Raw genomic sequence first — 18,718 nt, 5'->3', positions numbered from 1 at the left:
AAAAAAAAAAAAAAAAAAAAAAAAACAAAGAGAAACTGTCTTGAGAAAAAAATAATAATCTTCCAATATCATAGTCTGTCCCAGCCTCAGGCACACAAACTTGACTGTAGACTGTTTCTGGTATTTAAATGAATCCTATGTCCTTATTTCTCCTAAGAAATCTCTCTTGCCTTGCAGATTACATGAAAGAATCTGCGTGCAGTTCTAGTACTTGTTCCTTGAACAGCAGTGAAAACCCTTATGCTACAATTAAGGATCCACCCATCCTCACCTGCAAGCTTCCAGAAAGCAGCTATGTAGAAATGAAGTCACCTGTGCACATGGGGTCTCCGTACACAGATGTGCCATCCTTGTCGACATCTAATAAAAATATATATGAAGTTGGTAGGTGTCTCACATAAGTAACTTAGCAAAACCAGGGCAACAGTGCAGCATCCCAAGTGAAAACTAACTCTCCTCCACTCACTCTCTCCACAACACACCCTTCTGTTTGGCTGCATTTGAAGGAACCCAAGGAGAAACTCCATCCCAGAACTTCCCTCTCCTCTAATGCAGGAAAACAAAATCTTTTGCCACTCTGCTTACAAATTACAACTGATAAGCAGTAGAAATAGCAAGGTTGGGGAACCAGTATACAACACTTCCACTGATTGTTGGTGCAAATCCAAGTTTGAAAAAGAAAACCATTAGAACTGCTGTTTACAAGTTTCCAAATCACTTCCTTACACCTCCCCTATTCAACTGTGATCCTAGAGGTACTCATAAGACCCACACCTCTAGGATGTCCTAAATCCCTTGTTGAACAGAGGCAGGGATTCTGACCCTTGGGTTTTCTATCTCTAGAGAAAGCCGGTCGTAATCATCATGCATTTATCAGATTTATACATCCATAGTTCCTCTCTCCAACAAGTTAAATAGAACTTTCAAATCTCCCACCAAGGCAACAAAGCTAATCTGTTCTCTGAACTCATTTTTCACTATATTCCTTAGAGCCCACAGTCAGTGTGGTCCAAGAAGGCCGAGGTCATAACTCCAGCTATATACAGAATCCATACGACCTACCTAGGAACAGCCATATTCCTGGTCATTATGACCTCCTCCCAGTAAGACAGAGCCCTGCCAATGGGCCCTCCCAGGACAAGCAGAAAGAGGGATAAACTTCTCTCTTAAGTGTGCTCTGCTGACTATTCTCTGACTCTGAAAGAAGAAATTCCGTGACTTGAAATATCAGTACAGATTGATCTGGATTGAAAGAAGCACTTCCAAATGGGATTGGGGTAACTGTTCAAGGAGTCTGTTCACAAAGGCAAATCATATCACCTTCAGCCCTAAGTGCCCTGGATATGATTTTTAAAACATTTAAGATATCTACTCATCAACATCAGCTAAATTCAGATAAAAGATATGTATTTAATATTCTGAAACAACGCTTACAATGCATGTGGCTTAGGTTTTGCAAACTTTCCTAGGAGAAGAAGGGGACTGGGGAATGGAGAGGGGCACTTTAGAGCACCTGAAACGTGGATGTGCTGTTGATTATTGTTACCATCTGCTTCAGTATCGAAGGGAACTGGTGCGTGGATATGAACTGTTTTAATATTAATAGTAAAATCTGTGTACATACAGGTATGGTCCATCAAAGTATAACAGCCATAATCAGAGTTTAAAATATAGCATACTTCTGACAACTTGCATTTTTAAAAATAAGAATTTAATAAAGACAGAGTCACTTTCTTCTGTCCCATCAGTGATAGGAGGCAAAACAGAAAGGGGAGAAAAAGAGTAATTATTTCAAAAGTGCAGCAGTTTCATTCAGTCTAGAATGGTTTCTATGCCTGCTTTACCAAATCTTGTCAAGAATAATGAAGGCCAGTCCTGGCCTGGCTGCACTGCATTAATACACCTAACACTGACTGAGTCATTCTGTGTGTACCAGAGAACTAAGCTGCTACTTTAAGATAGTAGTCACAGGGCTGGGAATGTAGCCTTGAGGAAGAACGCTTGGTGTTGAGTGGGGCCCTGGGGTAGATCACCAGCATCATAGAAAAGGTATAGGCTGATAAGAATTGTTTCCCTAGAAACCATCCAAATGGCCCATTCAATTTACTTAGTTGGAGTCCCTTGACTTGTTTTTAAGCAGTTCTTCATAGATAACACTCAATGTAGCATGGACCCTAAAAGTGTACAAGAAATTATACAAATGTGGGCATGGCAAGCTTAAGTAGCTTAACATACGGTTATGCTTTTTGATGGAACTAAATGAAATATATGTAAAAAAAAAAAGATTTTAAAAGCCCATCACCTACTGAAATGGGCAAACACGTATTCCATTAGTTGGTGCTTTAAACCTTTATTCAGATAAGTCATAACTTCCTCTGCACGGTGTGATAGCAGGTAAACCGAAGCATAGACAATTCTGGATGTGGCTAATTCCTATAGGAAAAGGGCAAACTGGAAGTTAATGGCCACCCTTGTGCCGCCCAAGCTCTTCATGAAGAGTAAGGGTCTAGCCAGTGAAAATTACCTAAACAGGGTTCACAGAAAGAAAACTTCAAAGCTGGATACTGCTACAGAAAGTGGGGTTGATACTAACTAGAAGTCAGCTTGGAACCCTTTAGTTTGGGTAAGAATCAGCAAAAGCAAGAAAATATAAGCAAATCTCCCTCCTCACTTCACTCAAGGCATAAGCCAATCTTAGCAATAGAGGAACATAAACATGAATGCTGCATGTGTGCATGGAAGTGAGAGATCAGCAATAGTAAACTTTCCAAAAAGCCTTATTAAAATAGTAACACTAGAAAATTACTTTGTAGACCTAAGTTAATATTTCTCATACATATGTATAAAGAAATAGAGTTAAGAGACTCACCTCAGTATTTCAGGGCCACAAGTGCTCAATTATCTTTGTGAAGCAAGGATGAAGAAGCATGGCAAAATCCAATCAGCAAGGAGAAATGACATCACAATCCCAGGCTTTATCTTCTTCCCTTATCCTGCATGTACAATAACTGCTACCTGGCAAACTGTAATCATGCAAATTCCAAGTCTCACTTCTCTCTTACCAACTACCCTCTGCACAAAAGTATTCAGCAAGAGGTGAGATGACTGGAGCACCAAGTCAAGAGATGCTGGCACCACTCTTTTTAAGTCACTTGCCCTCTTTGGGCTCTTTTATTTCCCACACATGAAAGAAGAGACACGTTAGTGGGAGGAGAGCTCTAACAACTCTCCAACTGTAGTACTCTACAACATTTCAAGCAACATCACTCAAAACAGGCAATACAGAGGAGGAGGGAAAGGGCAGAGATGTGATTGACTATGGCGACAAGAGCAGCTTTCACATAGCTAAGAGTTAGAACTAGGACATTTCGATCATACAGAGCTACTGTTAGGAATTTCTGTCTAACAATCACAAGTAAGTCTGCAGTCAGCCTAAACACGTGCACTGCACATTCTATCAATGACTGGAAAGATCTGCTCAATTATATTTCAAAATGAAAACTTCAATCCAGTATATTAATGTGTCCAAGTCAGAAAAATAAAGAACAAAGTTACTGTACAATAGTGTGAAATGGCAATACTTTTTTAAACCACAGATTTGTAATATATTTGTTCACTGTGCAGAGGGACTGTACCTCAAACAAAATAAAATGGATTTCTCAAACTAACAAGAATGCCTATTGTTTTACACACTGAAAATCTATAATCTACATTTTATGTTTAAGACAGAATTAACCTACATTTGGTATAGTTACTTTAAACAGCTGGAAGAATGAAAATTATCACAATAGATGCTTGAAAAATTAAGCGAAAGGTTATTTTTTTAAGTAACAAATGGGACTACTTAACTCATGTTAAGTATTTTAAAATCCTACTCACACCAGTATTGGATTTCTGTTTTCCCAAGGACATGTACTCAAAGGCAACTGTTACAGCTTATGTTATACTCCAGTGGCAAAAGGGCAAATGCCAGGCCTACCTAATTTATGTAAATCCAATGAATAGCTTTGGATTATTAGAATTTAGCGTGTGCACCTGGGACATTTTAAACAAAAAAAAATCTTCTGATATAGCTGGGTTAAAATATATATTAAAAGTGTTTAAATATATATGAAATACATATTTAAAGAAAAGCTGTAGGACAGTCATGATGATTCATGACTATAATCCCAGCACTTAGGAGGCTGAAGCAGGAGGACTGTCAAGAAGATTAACAGGCCAGCCTCTCAAAATATGCAAATAAAGGCCAGGCATGGTGCTGTTCTGTTGTAATCCCAGTATTTAGAAGGCTAAGGCGGTAAAGTTTCAAGTTGAAGCAGCTTGGGCTACACAGTGAGTTCAAGAGTAGCCTAGGCTAGAAGATTCTATCTCAAAAGCAAACAGCAGCAGGATTTTTTTTTTTAAATAACACATTATTTAACTGAGCAAAGAAATCAGTGATGGAGCATTTGCCTAGCATGCATGAAGGTCTAGGTTCCAGTCCCATCATCACAAAAGCTTAAAAGAAAATACAGATGCCAAAAAATAGCTTACTGGGCTGGCAATATGATGACCTGAGTTCAATGCCTAGGACCCCTAAGGTACAAGTTGTCCTCTGACCTCCACATGCTACTGTGGATGTGTAAATACACACACACTTACGCACATGCATACACACCAAACAAATAAATACACATAAATTTAAAAAATAAATTCTGGGATGAATTCATTAAGTTTAAATTTGCTCCTCAAGCTAAGTCAATTCAAAATATTACAACTTGTTAGTTCACAAGGCTTATGTGGTACTTAAAAGTTATTTTAGGCTAGGTATGGTAACACACTCCCACAATCCTAGCCCTTCAGGCGGCTGAGCTAGAAGGGCTGGAATTCAAAGCCAGTCTAATCAAGTTAGTGAAACTTGTAAAAGTAAAGCAAATGTGTCAAAGTAAAGCTAATAGCTGGGGATGTTAACTCTGCTGAAGAACGCTTGCCTAAAATGTGTGAAATCCCAAGTTCAGTCACCAATACCACCACCACACCACACAAAGTTATTTCAATTCAGTATAATGTTTAACCAAGAATAATATATCTGCCACTCAGAAATAAGGGACCATTAACAGGCAATTCCCCAGAGCTAACTTAATACATTTAGTGAACAAAGGGTAAAGTTATACTCTGAGAGTCTTCGGATAGAGGATAACTAAGGACCAACAGCTACAGGCGGTGCCCTGAGCACTCATACAGTCTATTAGTCACCTACTTAGAGGGAAGACACAGTGCATCTGATCAGTGCGGCAACAGGGGATGGAAAAGCTCTGTAAGGAAGGGTGGATCAATGGATGGCTACATGGAGCTCATTATATTTGTACCTTGTAAATTTTAAAAATTGTAAGTATTTATAGAATTATACAACAATCCTGTGCTATTTTAAACAGAATAGTTAACTGTCAGATTATAGCTGCCCAACCTATACCAAAAGGACCCCTACACTCCTCCCTCCTTGCCATCCCACATTGTTCTGAAGAAACAGATATTTAATAAAAACATGAACAAAACCAATTTCCTGCCTGTGGATCTTACAATGTGATTACAAAAGGGTAGAGATAAAGGGAGGCCCTGGGGTGCCAATTACACAGTTTCTTCCTTGACTTACAGAGCACTGAACAGGGGTCCAAATCAACCCCACACAGGTGGAAGCTCTGTTCTTTGACTTCAGTTGTCAGATTCCCTCTTCATTCTAGCATCTGCTGCCAAAACAATTGTCTACCCTAGAGCCTTGGGTAAGAAGAAGTAGGAAACCAGAGATCTTACGTAGCACTGTTATTTATGCATCCACTTTAAGGCAAAAAATAAAACTCATTATATAGGAAACAAGTTTCTGGGGCTGGCAAGGTGACTCAGTAGTAAAGGAGCTTTCTGCTGAGGATGACAGCCTGATCCCTAGGATCCACATGGTGGAAGGAGAAAATCAACTCACACAGATTGTTCTCTGACCTCCAAACATGTACTGCAGCATGCCCCATCACACCCTAATAAGTGTAATAAAAAAAACCTTAAATGAAATAGTGTTGTTTCTTAAACTGTTCCATGTAGGGCAGGTGTAGGTGTGCACATGTGTGTGTTTTTAACATTCTTGGACCTCAGTGATGAAAAGTTTTGGCATAGAGACCAGTACAATGGGGGGCAATCCCTTAAAGACATGAAAAACCACACCACTTACTTGAAGACATATGAAAATAATCTGCAGAGATACTAGAGGTTGTCTCAGTAGGGAATGAAAGCTAAAAGCAGGATTATCTCCTTGGTGGGATGGGGGTGAAAGGATCTGAGAGTTTATGGTTTGAGAAAAGGTTAAGTTCTGCTAACTCAAAAATACAAAGGGAATGTCGCTGGCTACTAATACTGACTGAAACACAATATTTTGTGTTCACATCTGTTAACTACCAATCCCATGTCCAATAAATGGTAAGACAATGAATTACAATAAAATAAACTTAACAATTAGATCATATCAACAGCCCTAGAATGTCATTTAATCATGCATGCATTACCCATACACCGAAGGGCTTTTTTTATTTGTTTTATTGAGGTGCACACAGGATCTTGAGCTCCTAATCCTCCTGCTTCCAAGTGCTATGTGTCATCATGCCCAGCTTAGTCACTAGTACTCTGTAGAGCTATGAAAGATATGAGGTTTTTTTGGGGGGGGGGGGGAGAAAGGGTTTCTCTGTACCTTTGGAGCCTGTCCTGGAACTAGCTCTTGTAGACCAAGCTGGCCTCAAACTCACAAAGATCCTCCTGCCTCTGCCTGCCGAGTGCTGGGATTAAAGCCATGCGCCACCACTGATTGGCTAAGATATGAGTTCTTAAAAAGTATGCAAGATGTTTTGAAAAGTTCTCTCCCAGAATGCAAGCTAGGTACAGTGGCACATACCTGTAATCCCAAAACTGCAGAGGTGAAGACAGGAGTATCAGGAATTCAAGACCAACCTCAGCTACGTGAGATCTTGCTTGTCTCAATGAAACAAAAAGCCAGTTGATTTTTTTTAAAGAATAAAAACCATAAAACAAAGAGTTCTCAACTTCTAATTGACTCAGCAGCTGATCAAATGCTTCTCCCTTCCTTCACACATAGTATCTTGACACACATTGATAAAACTGACATTTTTCAAATATCCTAAAAACTTTTACTTAATGAGAATTAACATGGTGATAGATGATTTTAGTCAAGATATTAAGACCAAAACCATTTTTTCAAAGTATTTACCTGATATTTTACTTATCTTTTAAAATTTCAGTTTGATTTTAATACCTACACACAACCCAGAAATGATCTACTTCAGTCACATCATTACTTCAAAGAATCTGAACTAACAGATGAAATAGACTATAATCTGTCTTTTCCAAGCAGCTGACTGCCGTGCTAGACCCATTAGTTCAATCTTCTAACTTATGTATAATGCAGCAAATTTTTTATTTATTTTTTATTTATTTATTTTTTTAACTTATTTATTTATTACGTATACAACAGTTTGTTTGTATGTATGCCTGCAGGCCAGAAGAGGACACCAGACCTCATTACAGATGGTTGTGAGCCACCATGTGGTTGCTGGGAATTGAACTCAGGACCTTTGGAAGAGCAGGCGATGCTCTTAACCGCTGAGCCATCTCTCCAGCTCCCATGCAGCAAATTTTTTAATACTTGCCTGGAATACAACATCCTTGCAAACATTCTATTCTCCAATTTCTAGGGAAATGGATACTGTTAGTAAAGTGATCTCTGAGCTAAGAGTCTGTCAATGTGAAAAGCATACTGTGTCATTTTATCAGCCTCCTACAATATGGAAGAACACAACCACTCTTTAAAATGTCAGGCTGGCAACTTTGTTTTATTGGGGATATATTCAATCCTTAAAAGGACTACAGCCCTAGTACTGCTCCAACCAGGAGAAAGCTCGGGTTGCTTTCTCTCTCTGGCATAGCATCAGAGCACCTTATCTGACAGGTCGAGAGCCATGTGGAGGTAGCTCCTGTCATAGCCTGTGTCCTCTTCTGTAGCACAGCAAATGGAGGTCATGTACACTCTAAACAAAAGCCACATTTTATTCTCTTTTGTTTTTGTTTTAAGATAGTGTTCCCTTGTGTGACTCTGGATGTCTGCAACTTAGGTATATAGATCAGGTGGACCTCCTGCTTTACCTGAGTTCTACCATAAAAAGTATGACTAGCAGTTTTTAATTTTCTTCAGGGTATAATCCATTTCTCTTTAGTTAATAACATTTTACAAAACTCTATAAACTTAAAACTAACAGTAATAAATTCTTAATTATTCGCATACCTTTTCTGCTTCTCATGTTGACCCAAACCATCTAAATGGTGTATCTTTTTCTTTATAATAGATTAAAGAGATTAATCACCAAAACAGCTCTAACCACTGAGAGTATTGGGATTTTATAAACACAAGTCAGAAATGACAAAAAATAAAATAATCATTTTCCAAAACCAAAAAGTAAGACTAGTCCAGATGCATGACTCAAACTTTTATGGGTTAAACTTTTCTGCAGAACTCTTCAGAATTTAAAAAGCCAAAAGCAAAGAACACTGATTGCAACCTCTGCTTACAATTCCAATTTAACATGCTCAGTGGAATGGCTAACGATAACTTACACTGACATAATGACAACTATAATACAGAATTTTCAAAATAACAGACAAAGACAAGGTCTAATAAGTAACTGGCTTTTCAGGAGAATTTAACAGGTTAAAAAAAACATCTAAAGTTAAGCTAATGAAAAGCGCCAGGTGGTGGTGGCGCACACCTTTAATCCCAGCACTTGGGAGGCAGACGGATCTCTGTGAGTTTAAGGCCAGCCTGGTCTACAAGAGCTAGTTCCAGGACATGCTCCAAAGATACAGAGAAACCCCGTCTCAAAAAACAAAACAAAACAAAACCCAAAAACAAAACAAAACAAAAAAAAAAAAAAAAAAAAAAAAAAAAAAAAAAAAAAAAAACAAAAACAAAAAAAAGCTAACGAGAAACAAGGTCAAGCACCAAAGTACTTAGGAACTGCCTTGAGCTTAGAGTTACCCTAATAAATAAGACTGTAATGCTTCCTACTCAGGACAGTTTGTCTCCTGAGATCCAACTCAACATGAAGTTCTTGTTGACATGCAAATTTTCTAATACCTAATGTTGCTTGGAACTCTCCCCAAACCCAACCATATCTAAGTGTATTTAAATCTATTCTTAGTTTAAAAAATGTAAAAGCTACCCTTAGTCATTTTTGATTTACTACATAATTTTTCTTAGTTTTATTTCATAAATCTTCAGCAAATTTTTAATAAACAGAGATGGAACCTCTTCCTGTGTCTAGTGGCACTGTTAGACAGAAAAGTACAGAAACTGTGTCACCACTGCTCCTAGTAACCCTTCCCAAGAAGAGGACAATTGAACTGCAGATCTAAAGTCTCACCTGAATTGACACTGTTACCCCCAATTCCAGTTTACTCAGCACTGCAAGGATCTCTGTTCTCACTCATCGGAAGCAGTATTCCATGGCTACATCCAAAGCATTCAGAAGAAAAATATAATCTGACAACACTGGGAAAGTCCCCCTGTAACTGTTTATTAGGATGAGAATATACTTCAAATCAATAACTAAAAAAAGAAGAAAAATCAAATTACAGAGCATGCATAAAATACAAAGTAGCAATTTATAAATAGACAGCATCTTTATAATCAATACACTAAAATAACAAACAGCTACAAAAGAAAAACAAAATGACTGACTACAGCAATGCCTTCTGTGCTCCCCACACATCATGAGCACTGCAAAAACCAGATTAACCATGAAACATAGTCATCTATGCAAGCCCACACATTTTTTTTGCAGGTATCCCACTATCCTGAACAATATCTTTGCAGTTAACTTTCAGAAAACTGCAGAGTAAGTGCTTAATATTATCCACAAGGAAGTAAAACTAAGTATTAGTGTGTACATTTCTGAATGAGAAACTAGCTGCTCCATTAATTTCAATTATGTAGTGGAAAAACCTATTTCAGGACTCTACCTACAATGCCTAAGTGCATTCTACTTAAATTCAAGGTACTATTTCTTTTTCATACTAAAAGAACACATGCCTTTAAGTGGTACCACTTGAGCATAAATTAACCTCTCACTGTATTCTTTAGACATACTAAAACCAAAGGTTTAACTGAACTATATTCTATAATACACTGTAGAACTCAAAAGCATTGTTAAAATAATTGCCCATGCTTGTTAGTGAATACGGTGATAAAATTAGGCTGCATTTCACTTACTAGAAGGGTTTAAACACAAAATTCACACTTCAAAATATGGTATTACTAGCATTAAGCTAGTTACTGCATGAGCAATAAAAACGCCAGACATTCTACTTCTGGAAAATGAGACTGGTTAAGCTACTCAGGCTGCCAATCACTGCAACAAAGACATCTCAGACAGAAGTCCACTAGCCTGCCAGGCAGCAGGTTAACTTGCGACCCCATAACCATGATGCCCTACACAAAATAAAATAGTCCTCTGTGTTTATTAAGATAATTCTTTTCCAGAAAAAAAGAATCCCCATCGTCTTGGATGCTTACAAAAACTAAAGAAAAAATTTACAACATAGACCTATTAAGGCATTTTAGAAATTGACTTTCACGATGGAAAATCTTCAAGCTCTCAAAATGCTGTTATGCTTATAGGGCAATGCTTAGGTCTGTCAAAATACGTACTGCATTGAGAAGAATGTCTTACAAGCTGCTCTGTGGCAAAATAATAGCTTATTTCTAAGGTTGTCTTAGATTCAATCAGGACCAATAGGTCTGAGCTTCAAGTGATCAAGTTCTATTATGTTCTACAGTGACAGGCTTCCATGATGAAGAGTAAACAATAATGAGGAATTCAAACATTCAGTTTATTAAACTAAGGCTACAGAAGCCATAGCATGAAAAAGAACTGCAGTCATTCAGGACAAAGTTGATGATTTTATAAAGCCAAAATTAAAAGACTTAAGACATGAGAAGATTCTTAAGTGTGAGGAAGTAATAAAACACAGAAAGTGACCACAAGAATTACAAATATATTTAAATCTCAGACCTGGGAAATGGACTATACACAGCCTTCTAGGGGAAGAGAGACGCCTTAGATGTTCTGACAGCACTGCACCTTTGGCTTGTTTTCAGTGGTAGGTGGAACATGAATAGGAACCACATTGTTGCTTGGAGACATGTCATTTTCACGTCTGTCTGACATTTGCTTCTGAGAAACAATACGGTATATCTCTGAATGACAAAAGAAACAGAAACACTTAGTATGTGTAAAAACAAGAAGAGTTTGTGTGAAAGAGGTGGAAGATATGCAGAACAGAAAACATACACATTTACATTTTTATTTTTAGGCCAGGCATGGTAGTGCACATCTGTGATCCCAACACTTGGGAGGTGGAGTATAGGATCAAACTCGGCTACATAGTAAGTTCAAGGACAGGCTGGCTACAGAAGGCCTTATCTCAAAAAGTAAGATTTTACTTTCAAATAGCCACTAACTAGATTCAAAGCATTTTTTTAAAAAAACAATTTCTGGCCGGGCGATGGTGGCGCACACCTTTAATCCCAGCACTCGGGAGGCAGAGACAGGCGGATCTCTGTGAGTTCGAGACCAGCCTGGTCTACAGAGCTAGTTCCAGGACAGGCTCGAAAGCCACAGAGAAACCCTGTCTTGAAAAAAAAAAAAAAAAAAAAAAAAAATTTCTGTTACAGTAAGAGGAGTAACAAGGTTTCTCCACTTTAGAGAGGAAAGTTCACCCATTAAACAGTGACATCTTTATGGGCATAAATCTGAATTAAATCATAAAAATATATACTAGCTCTCCAAAAAAAGTTCACACAAACTGACAATGTGTAAAATAAATCTGTACTATCACATAGATCTAACTGTTTTCTAGGCTCTGCAGAAAAGAACACAATTTCTCAACCACACTAAAATCTCAAGAGCCTCAAAAGAGAAAAGGACCTCTATTTACATTGTCCTCCTCTGGGGCTAAGGCTAAATTATTTCAAGGAGATAATCTAACATACACGTACTATTTTACTTTCATGGCATATATCAAGATTAACCTTGTAGTCCTCACTAAACATTAATCTTTTAAAGACTAAAATATTTGCTTCATTTGTTGCTTTAGATCCACAGAGTAGAGGCTTAAGGAACTACTCAATATCAGTGAATGCTCCCAGTATCTGTACTGAACTCATTGAAAGTGGCCTTGCACTACACTACCTAATCAAACAACAATATTCTTCTCAAGAACAACAAACACAGACCTCCATCTTGCCTCTCCAATGGCCTTTTTAAAGAAACGCCATCACAAAGTAGGGAAACTCTAGAAATAGGCAATCCAATATGATGTACTAGGAAGGACACAATGTACTCCTACATGGGCTCCATGTGTCGCTGGCAAAACTGCTCTTGGTGAATTTGTTTATGCAGAAATAGGACAGATACAGAATCAGATGAGTTTAAGCTTTCTATTTCTGCTACCAATACAGTAGCTATTAAAATAAAAATTAAAATCCATGGTTAAGCATAAGGGCACAAGCCTTTAATCCCAACACTCAGAAGACAGAGACAGGCAGATTTCTGTGAATTCAAAGCCAGCCTGGTCAACAAAGTAAGTAACCAGAGGTCAGTCAGGGCGACGTAGTAAGATCTTGTCATTAAAAACAACAAAAGGCAATTCTATAAAGGATAGAATTTAAAAACTTGGGAAAATCTGAATAACAACTGCACACTAGAAATATTATAGACATATTAAATTTTTTAGACCTACAGTCTGTGACTATTTAGAATCATGCCTTGTTCATATGAAATAAAACATTTACACTTTAAAAGTATAAAGTTACACAGTAAAAAATTGAAAGAGATATATATTCAAAGCCAGATAGTGGTGGCACATGCCTTTAATCCCAGCACTTAGGAGGCAGAGGCAGGTGGATCTCCAAGTTTGAGGCCAGCCTGGTCTACAGAGCTAGTTCCAGGACAGCCAGAGTTTTTACTCAGAGAAACCCTTCCTGGGGAAAATAGAGATAGAAAGATGATCAAAATGGTCCAAAAAGGTTGGGTGTGGTGGCACATGCCTTTAATCTCAGCACTTGGGGGACAGAGGCAGGTGAATGTCTGTCTGTGAGTTACAAGGCCAGTTTGGTCAACATAGTGAGTTCCAGGACAGCCAGGGCTATGTAGAGAGAGATCCTTCTCAAAACAAGTTCCAAAAACACATCAACCAGCTATAATGTATAAACATTATCTGGATACCTAATTTAAATTGTAATTTTTAAAAATGGTTAAGTATGTTTGATATCGTTTAAATAGCCGGTGGTAATAAGAAATTACTACAAATTTTCTAGGGGTTGTATTATAAATTTAAATTCCTTTTTTAAAGACGTATTTATTTATTTTCATATACAGTGTTCTGTCTGCATGTATACCTGCAGGCCAGAAGAGGGCACCAGACCTCATTACAGATGGTTGTGAGCCACCATGTGGTTGCTGGGAATTGAACTCAGGACCTCTAGAAGAACAATCAGTGTTCTTAACCTCTGAGCCATCTCTCCAGCCCTTAAATTCCATTTTTGAAACATATTCTAAAATATTTGGAAAATAAAATGACTTATTATCTGGGATTTATTTAAAAGTAATAAAAAAGGTCATAGGTCAGGAACCAACACTGGTGGTTACTAAAATAGACTAGTATAATCTATTCTGCTTTAGGTAAGCTAGAAGTCACACAACAAGAGATGAATCATTTTTTTGGTGCTAAAAAGATGGCACAGCAGTTAAAGCGTACTTACTGCTCTTGCAGAACCTGAGTTTAGTTCTCAGCACCCACATGGTGGCTAACAACCATCTGTAACTGCAGTTCCACAGGATTCAAAGCCCCTTTCTAGCCTCCATGAACAGGAGGCACACATGTGGTGCACACACATCCATAAAGGAAAGCACTCATACACATAAATTAAAAATAAGTAAATTTAGAAAAAAAATTCCCCTAAGGTTGAGCAACAGTAACTTAATAAATGAAGCTGGAGTCATGGCTCAGTGGTTAAGAGAACCCACTGCTCTTCCAGAGGACCTGAATTCAATTACCAGCACCCATGTCAAGGAGGTCACAACTGGTTCTAATCCCAGCTATGGGAGCACCTGACTTCCTCTTCTGGCCTCTTTCATCACCCCCATACATGGGGCATACATTCAACACACACACAGAGACAGGTAACAAAAACACCAAAAATGTAACTTTTTGTATAATTTTTTAGGGAAGTAGCTAAAATTTGTCTGAGAAGGTTGGGAGTGGAAGTATTGGTAAAGAAAGAAGGCAATAGAGACAAGCTATTGATTAAAGTGATGTTGCCAGATCTTTCACTGAGAGGAGATAGGGATGGGCAGTGAGATGGCCCAGTGGATAAAGACACTTGTCCCTAATCCTGATAACTTCAGTACAATCCCCAGAAGCTGTATATTAAAAGGAGAAAGCCTAACTCCTGAAGGTTGTCTTCTGACCTTCACTCTCGCACTGTGGGATTCAATGAGCCTCACCATGACACAAAATAAACGAATACTTTAAAAATTGCTTTAAAAGAAAAAAGCCAGATGTGGTGCCATACACATCTTTAATCTCAGTGTCTGAGAGGCAGAGGCAAAGAAGCAAAAAGTAGGTGAATCCCTGTGAGTCTGAGACCAACCCAATCTACAGAGTGAGTTCTAGGTCAACCAGAGCTACACAATGATACGCTATCTCAAAGAAGGGTTTTGGGTTGTGGTAGGAAGAGAGAGACAGGGAGGGAGGAGGGAGGGAGAAAAAGAGGGACGGAAGAATAGAAAAAAAGAATGGAATGGGAATGTGTCCAGGGAAAAGAGAGTTCCCTTCAGGCTAGTGACTAAGGAATAATGATAATCATCAACTTGTGGTTAAACTGTACCATTCGTTCTTTATGTTGTCCACTAATAATACCTAACTGAATAGATGATCTTTTTTGAAGAGAAAATCATTAAATATGTGACCCCTTTTAAAATTTAACTTCTTTACAGGCTGTTCTGAAGATTAAGTTAAGGGAACAAAACCAAACCATCAGAAACTCCTCCATAAAATACAAATGCATACACCAGAAGAGAGACAAAGGGAGACTTCTTAGAGGACAGAGGTAAATAATTAAAGAGAGCTCATCACAAAGCAAGAAACTTGATCAGTGTTGTGCAACAGTCTCCAAGTGCTCCATTCTTCCAGAAACAATAGGTACTGCTGCTGTGTTTACTCCTGTCACTAAAAACATATCCACTTTTGAAAAATACCAACAAGACAATAAATAAAAGGAATTAGGGGAAAAAATTCAGGTCTAAAGACTTCTAAAGAGCTCCACAAGTAATTTATTTTAAGTCTCTTGTGTTGGGTGTGTCTACAGAGAAACCCTGTCTTGAAAAACAAAGAGGAAAAAAGGAAAGAAGGAAGAGAGGGAGTGAGAGATGGGGAGAGAGGGAGGGGGAAGAGAGGGGAAGGGGAATAGGGGAGAAGAGAGGAGGGGAGAAGAGAGGAGAGGAGAAGAGAAGGGAGGAGAGAAGAGAGGAAATAGTAACCAGTAACTGTCCAGCAGAGATCTGATTTATAAAGGCTTAGTTCATGGTGGGGGAGGGGTCAGTAACATGCTAAGACAGAAGCAGGTTCTACACTTTCCTCAAGGGTCTGTTCTCCTTTAGAACAAAATGAATGTGATTACTTATTCCCATGCAGTTCCTTTTCAAGATGTCCAAAGGGCCAGGCAGTGGTGGCACATGCCTTTAATCCCAGCAATCGGGAGGCAGAGGCAGGTGGATCTCTGTAAATTCAAGGCCAGCCTGGTCTTATAAAAGCAAGGTTCCAGGACAGGCTCCAAAGCTACAGAGAAACCCTGTCTCAAAAAACAAAAAACAAACAAACAAACAAAATGTCCAAAGGTTAGGAACAACTAGAAAAAAACAATCCTGTTTCATCTTCCATCAGAATTTCTTATAGGATATCTAAACATAAAATGAAATAATATATTATAGCTTTAAATAAGGCAAAAAAAAAAAACCCATAGTCTTTTTTTTTAATCTATGGGACCTGTGGAACAGCTGGCAAAATAATTCTAGAGAGATTACACACAACTGTTCCAAATTAAGGAACAAGAGGCTTAAAATTTGTTAGTTTCATAGGTGCTGAAGAGATGGCTCAGAAGTTAAGAGCACTGATGCTACTTGCAGAGGACTCTGTTGTTTCAAGCACTCACAAGGCAGCTCACAACCACCTGCAGTTCCAGAGGATCTGACACCCTCTTCTGATCTCCTTAGCCATGTGGTACACATACATACACTTAGGTGTACCTACACATAAAATAAAATAATTAAAAAAATTCTTTAGTTCCTCCAAAGTTTTTTAAAGCTCAGGAGCCACAGTAATTTCATGACAGCCTCTTCAAAAGCTTCTCATTTATTAAGCTCTTCAAACCCCTGCTCATCACATACGGTTCTTGAAGGTCAAAAAACATTCCAATTTGATAGTCCAACATTTTCTGCACCAAGTGAGAACAAAGTTACCATTAGCTCTAATGAAAAGAGAACCAGTATTTGGCTGGCAAGATGAGTAAAGAGATCCACATTCATTCCTGGGAACCATATGGTAGAAGGAAAGAACTGAACTGACTCCTACACTTGTCCTCGGACCTCAACTCTTGTGCCCAGATACATATTCACACAAAAGGAAAGTAGAATTTAGAAACTCTTTAACAATTCTTAATATTCTGATAAAGTTAACACCTGGCGACTTTAGCCCCTTCATTTTTATTTTATATGTTATACGGCCCAGGATGACCTCACACACATATAGCTCCACCCATGGGCTGAGATTATAGGTATGCACCATCAAACTGGCTTTAGCTGTGTTTTAAAGAGCCAGTATGTTACATGTATTAAAGCTATTTCAGCAACAGAATTAAGAGTTTAGTCTTCAAATTAGAAATTTACTTTGAACTTACTAATTATATGGAGAAACCTAAGAGCACCTGAATTCAGGTCAAAGTTAAAGCTACCAATAATGAGTAAAACAAACCTATTGTCAGGAGCTACCTAAATGATGACCTGAAACCACCTGTGTGGTGTTCCTGCCGCAAGCTGTACACTTCAGTTTAATCATAAAGAAACACTGAGTAAACTCAAACGGAGAAAATGACAATGGCCTGTACCTTTCAAACATACTAAGGTTGGTAAATAAAGGGAAACTGAAGGAACGATTGCCATGCAGTGACAGATCAGCTGAATGGAACATATGATCTGATCCCAGACTTTTTTTAATTAACAAAGTCTTTATTGAAACAACTGGCAGAATGAGTAAGGTCTGTACCTAAATACTGATGTGATTAAGTTACAGTGTTGTGGTTATAAAAGAGAAAGTGCTTGTGTTTAGTAAATATTTAAAAAAAAAAAGACTTAGGAAAAGGTATATGCAGCGCTTACTTTCACATGGTGCTATATACATATGTATGTGTCAGTGTCATGTGTGTCTGTGTATGTGTGTTTCTGTGTGTATATCTGTGTGTGTTTATGTCTCTGTGTGTCTGTGTCTCTATGTGTCTGTGTGTGTCTCTGTGTCTGTGTCTCTGTGTGTGTCTGTGTGTCTGTGTCTCTGTGTGTCTGTGTGTGTGTGTCTGTATCTGTAGGGGAGAGAGAAGGGAACAGGTGAATGGAAAGAAAAGACTACACTTAAGGAAATAGGGTACAGGCACTCACAAATTCTTTATAACATTATTGTAAGCTTTAATCACCTCTGAAATTATTAAAATGAAAAGAGAGTATGAAAAACAGTGGTTAAAAACCTCTCTTAGGGATGAAGCTCAGTTGGTATAGTGCTTACATGGCATGCTAAAGACAGAGTTGGATCCCTAGCAGCATGCCCCTCTCCAACCCAATCTCCTAGTAAACTTGAGGTTTACTAATATAAAAAGCAGGAGTGCAGCAATCCACCAGCCCACCTTGGCACTACTCAACTACTAAAAGCACCACCAGAAAACTCTTGGAACCACTGAGGACTAAAGGATGTAAATAAAGTGAAGATCTATTGCAAAACATTACCAATACTATGTAATTTTACATTTGGCTCAGTGGATAAAGGCTCCTATCATCAACCCCGATGACCCAAATGCTGTAAGGAGCTGTCCTCTGACCACCACATGAACACTATGACCCCACCCCTGATATTTTGAATGAATAGATAAGATTTAATTTTTAAAACGTTAAAAATTAAGCCAGGCATAGTATCACATGCCTTTAATCTCAGCACTTCCAAGGCAGAGACAGGTTGATCGCTGAAAGTTCAAGGCTAGCCTGGCCTACATGCTGGAAAAACAAAGACAAAGCAAGTAGGACTTGGAGGCATACTGTGTATTCATTAAAATACTGCAAGCTTAAAAAAATCTGCAGTGAGATCACTCAGAACAGATTTTTTAAAAAAATATGAAAAGAGCTGCTATGTGTCACAAACTGTCTATTCCCCTCCAGCTCCCTATTGATTTTTCTTCAGATAACAAAAACCAATTTTATGATATGATGCGACATGCCTTTAATCCAGCACTCTTCAGGCAGAGGCAGGTGATCTCTGAGTTTAAGGCCAGCTTGGTCTACAAAATAAGTTCCAAAAAAAAAAACAAAAA

General features: G+C 38.2%; 2 protein-coding genes across 6 annotated transcripts in view; one reads left to right on the top strand and one right to left on the bottom strand.

Annotated features, from left to right (window-relative positions):
* The window catches only part of Megf11 (multiple EGF like domains 11), a 328,437-nt gene extending 324,409 nt beyond the window's left edge, over positions 1-4,028 (top strand). For 2 of the 5 annotated variants that reach the window (XM_026779412.1, XM_026779411.1), the window contains 2 exons: positions 178-384; positions 991-4,028. In XM_026779412.1, the coding sequence (XP_026635213.1) occupies positions 178-384; positions 991-1,157 (374 nt within the window). In that variant the 3' untranslated portion in view covers positions 1,158-4,028. Of the gene's footprint in view, positions 1-177; positions 385-990 lie in introns of those variants that run through there. The other 3 variants (XM_026779420.1, XM_026779417.1, XM_026779413.1) reach the window with 2 other exon arrangements.
* Positions 4,029-9,587: 5,559 nt separating this feature from the next.
* Rab11a (RAB11A, member RAS oncogene family) overlaps positions 9,588-18,718 on the bottom strand; it is a 22,877-nt gene continuing 13,746 nt past the window's right edge. Inside the window, exon 5 of the mRNA XM_005347774.2 lies at positions 9,588-11,287. Coding sequence (XP_005347831.1) covers positions 11,148-11,287 — 140 coding nt within the window. The 3' untranslated portion in view covers positions 9,588-11,147. The remainder of the gene's footprint in view (positions 11,288-18,718) is intronic.

This window comes from Microtus ochrogaster, chromosome 5 (genome assembly GCF_000317375.1).
Source record: "Microtus ochrogaster isolate Prairie Vole_2 chromosome 5, MicOch1.0, whole genome shotgun sequence".
Taxonomy (NCBI): domain Eukaryota; kingdom Metazoa; phylum Chordata; class Mammalia; order Rodentia; family Cricetidae; genus Microtus; species Microtus ochrogaster.
The sequence above is the reverse complement of the archived record's forward strand: the minus strand, read 5'-3'. Positions and strand labels throughout refer to the sequence as shown.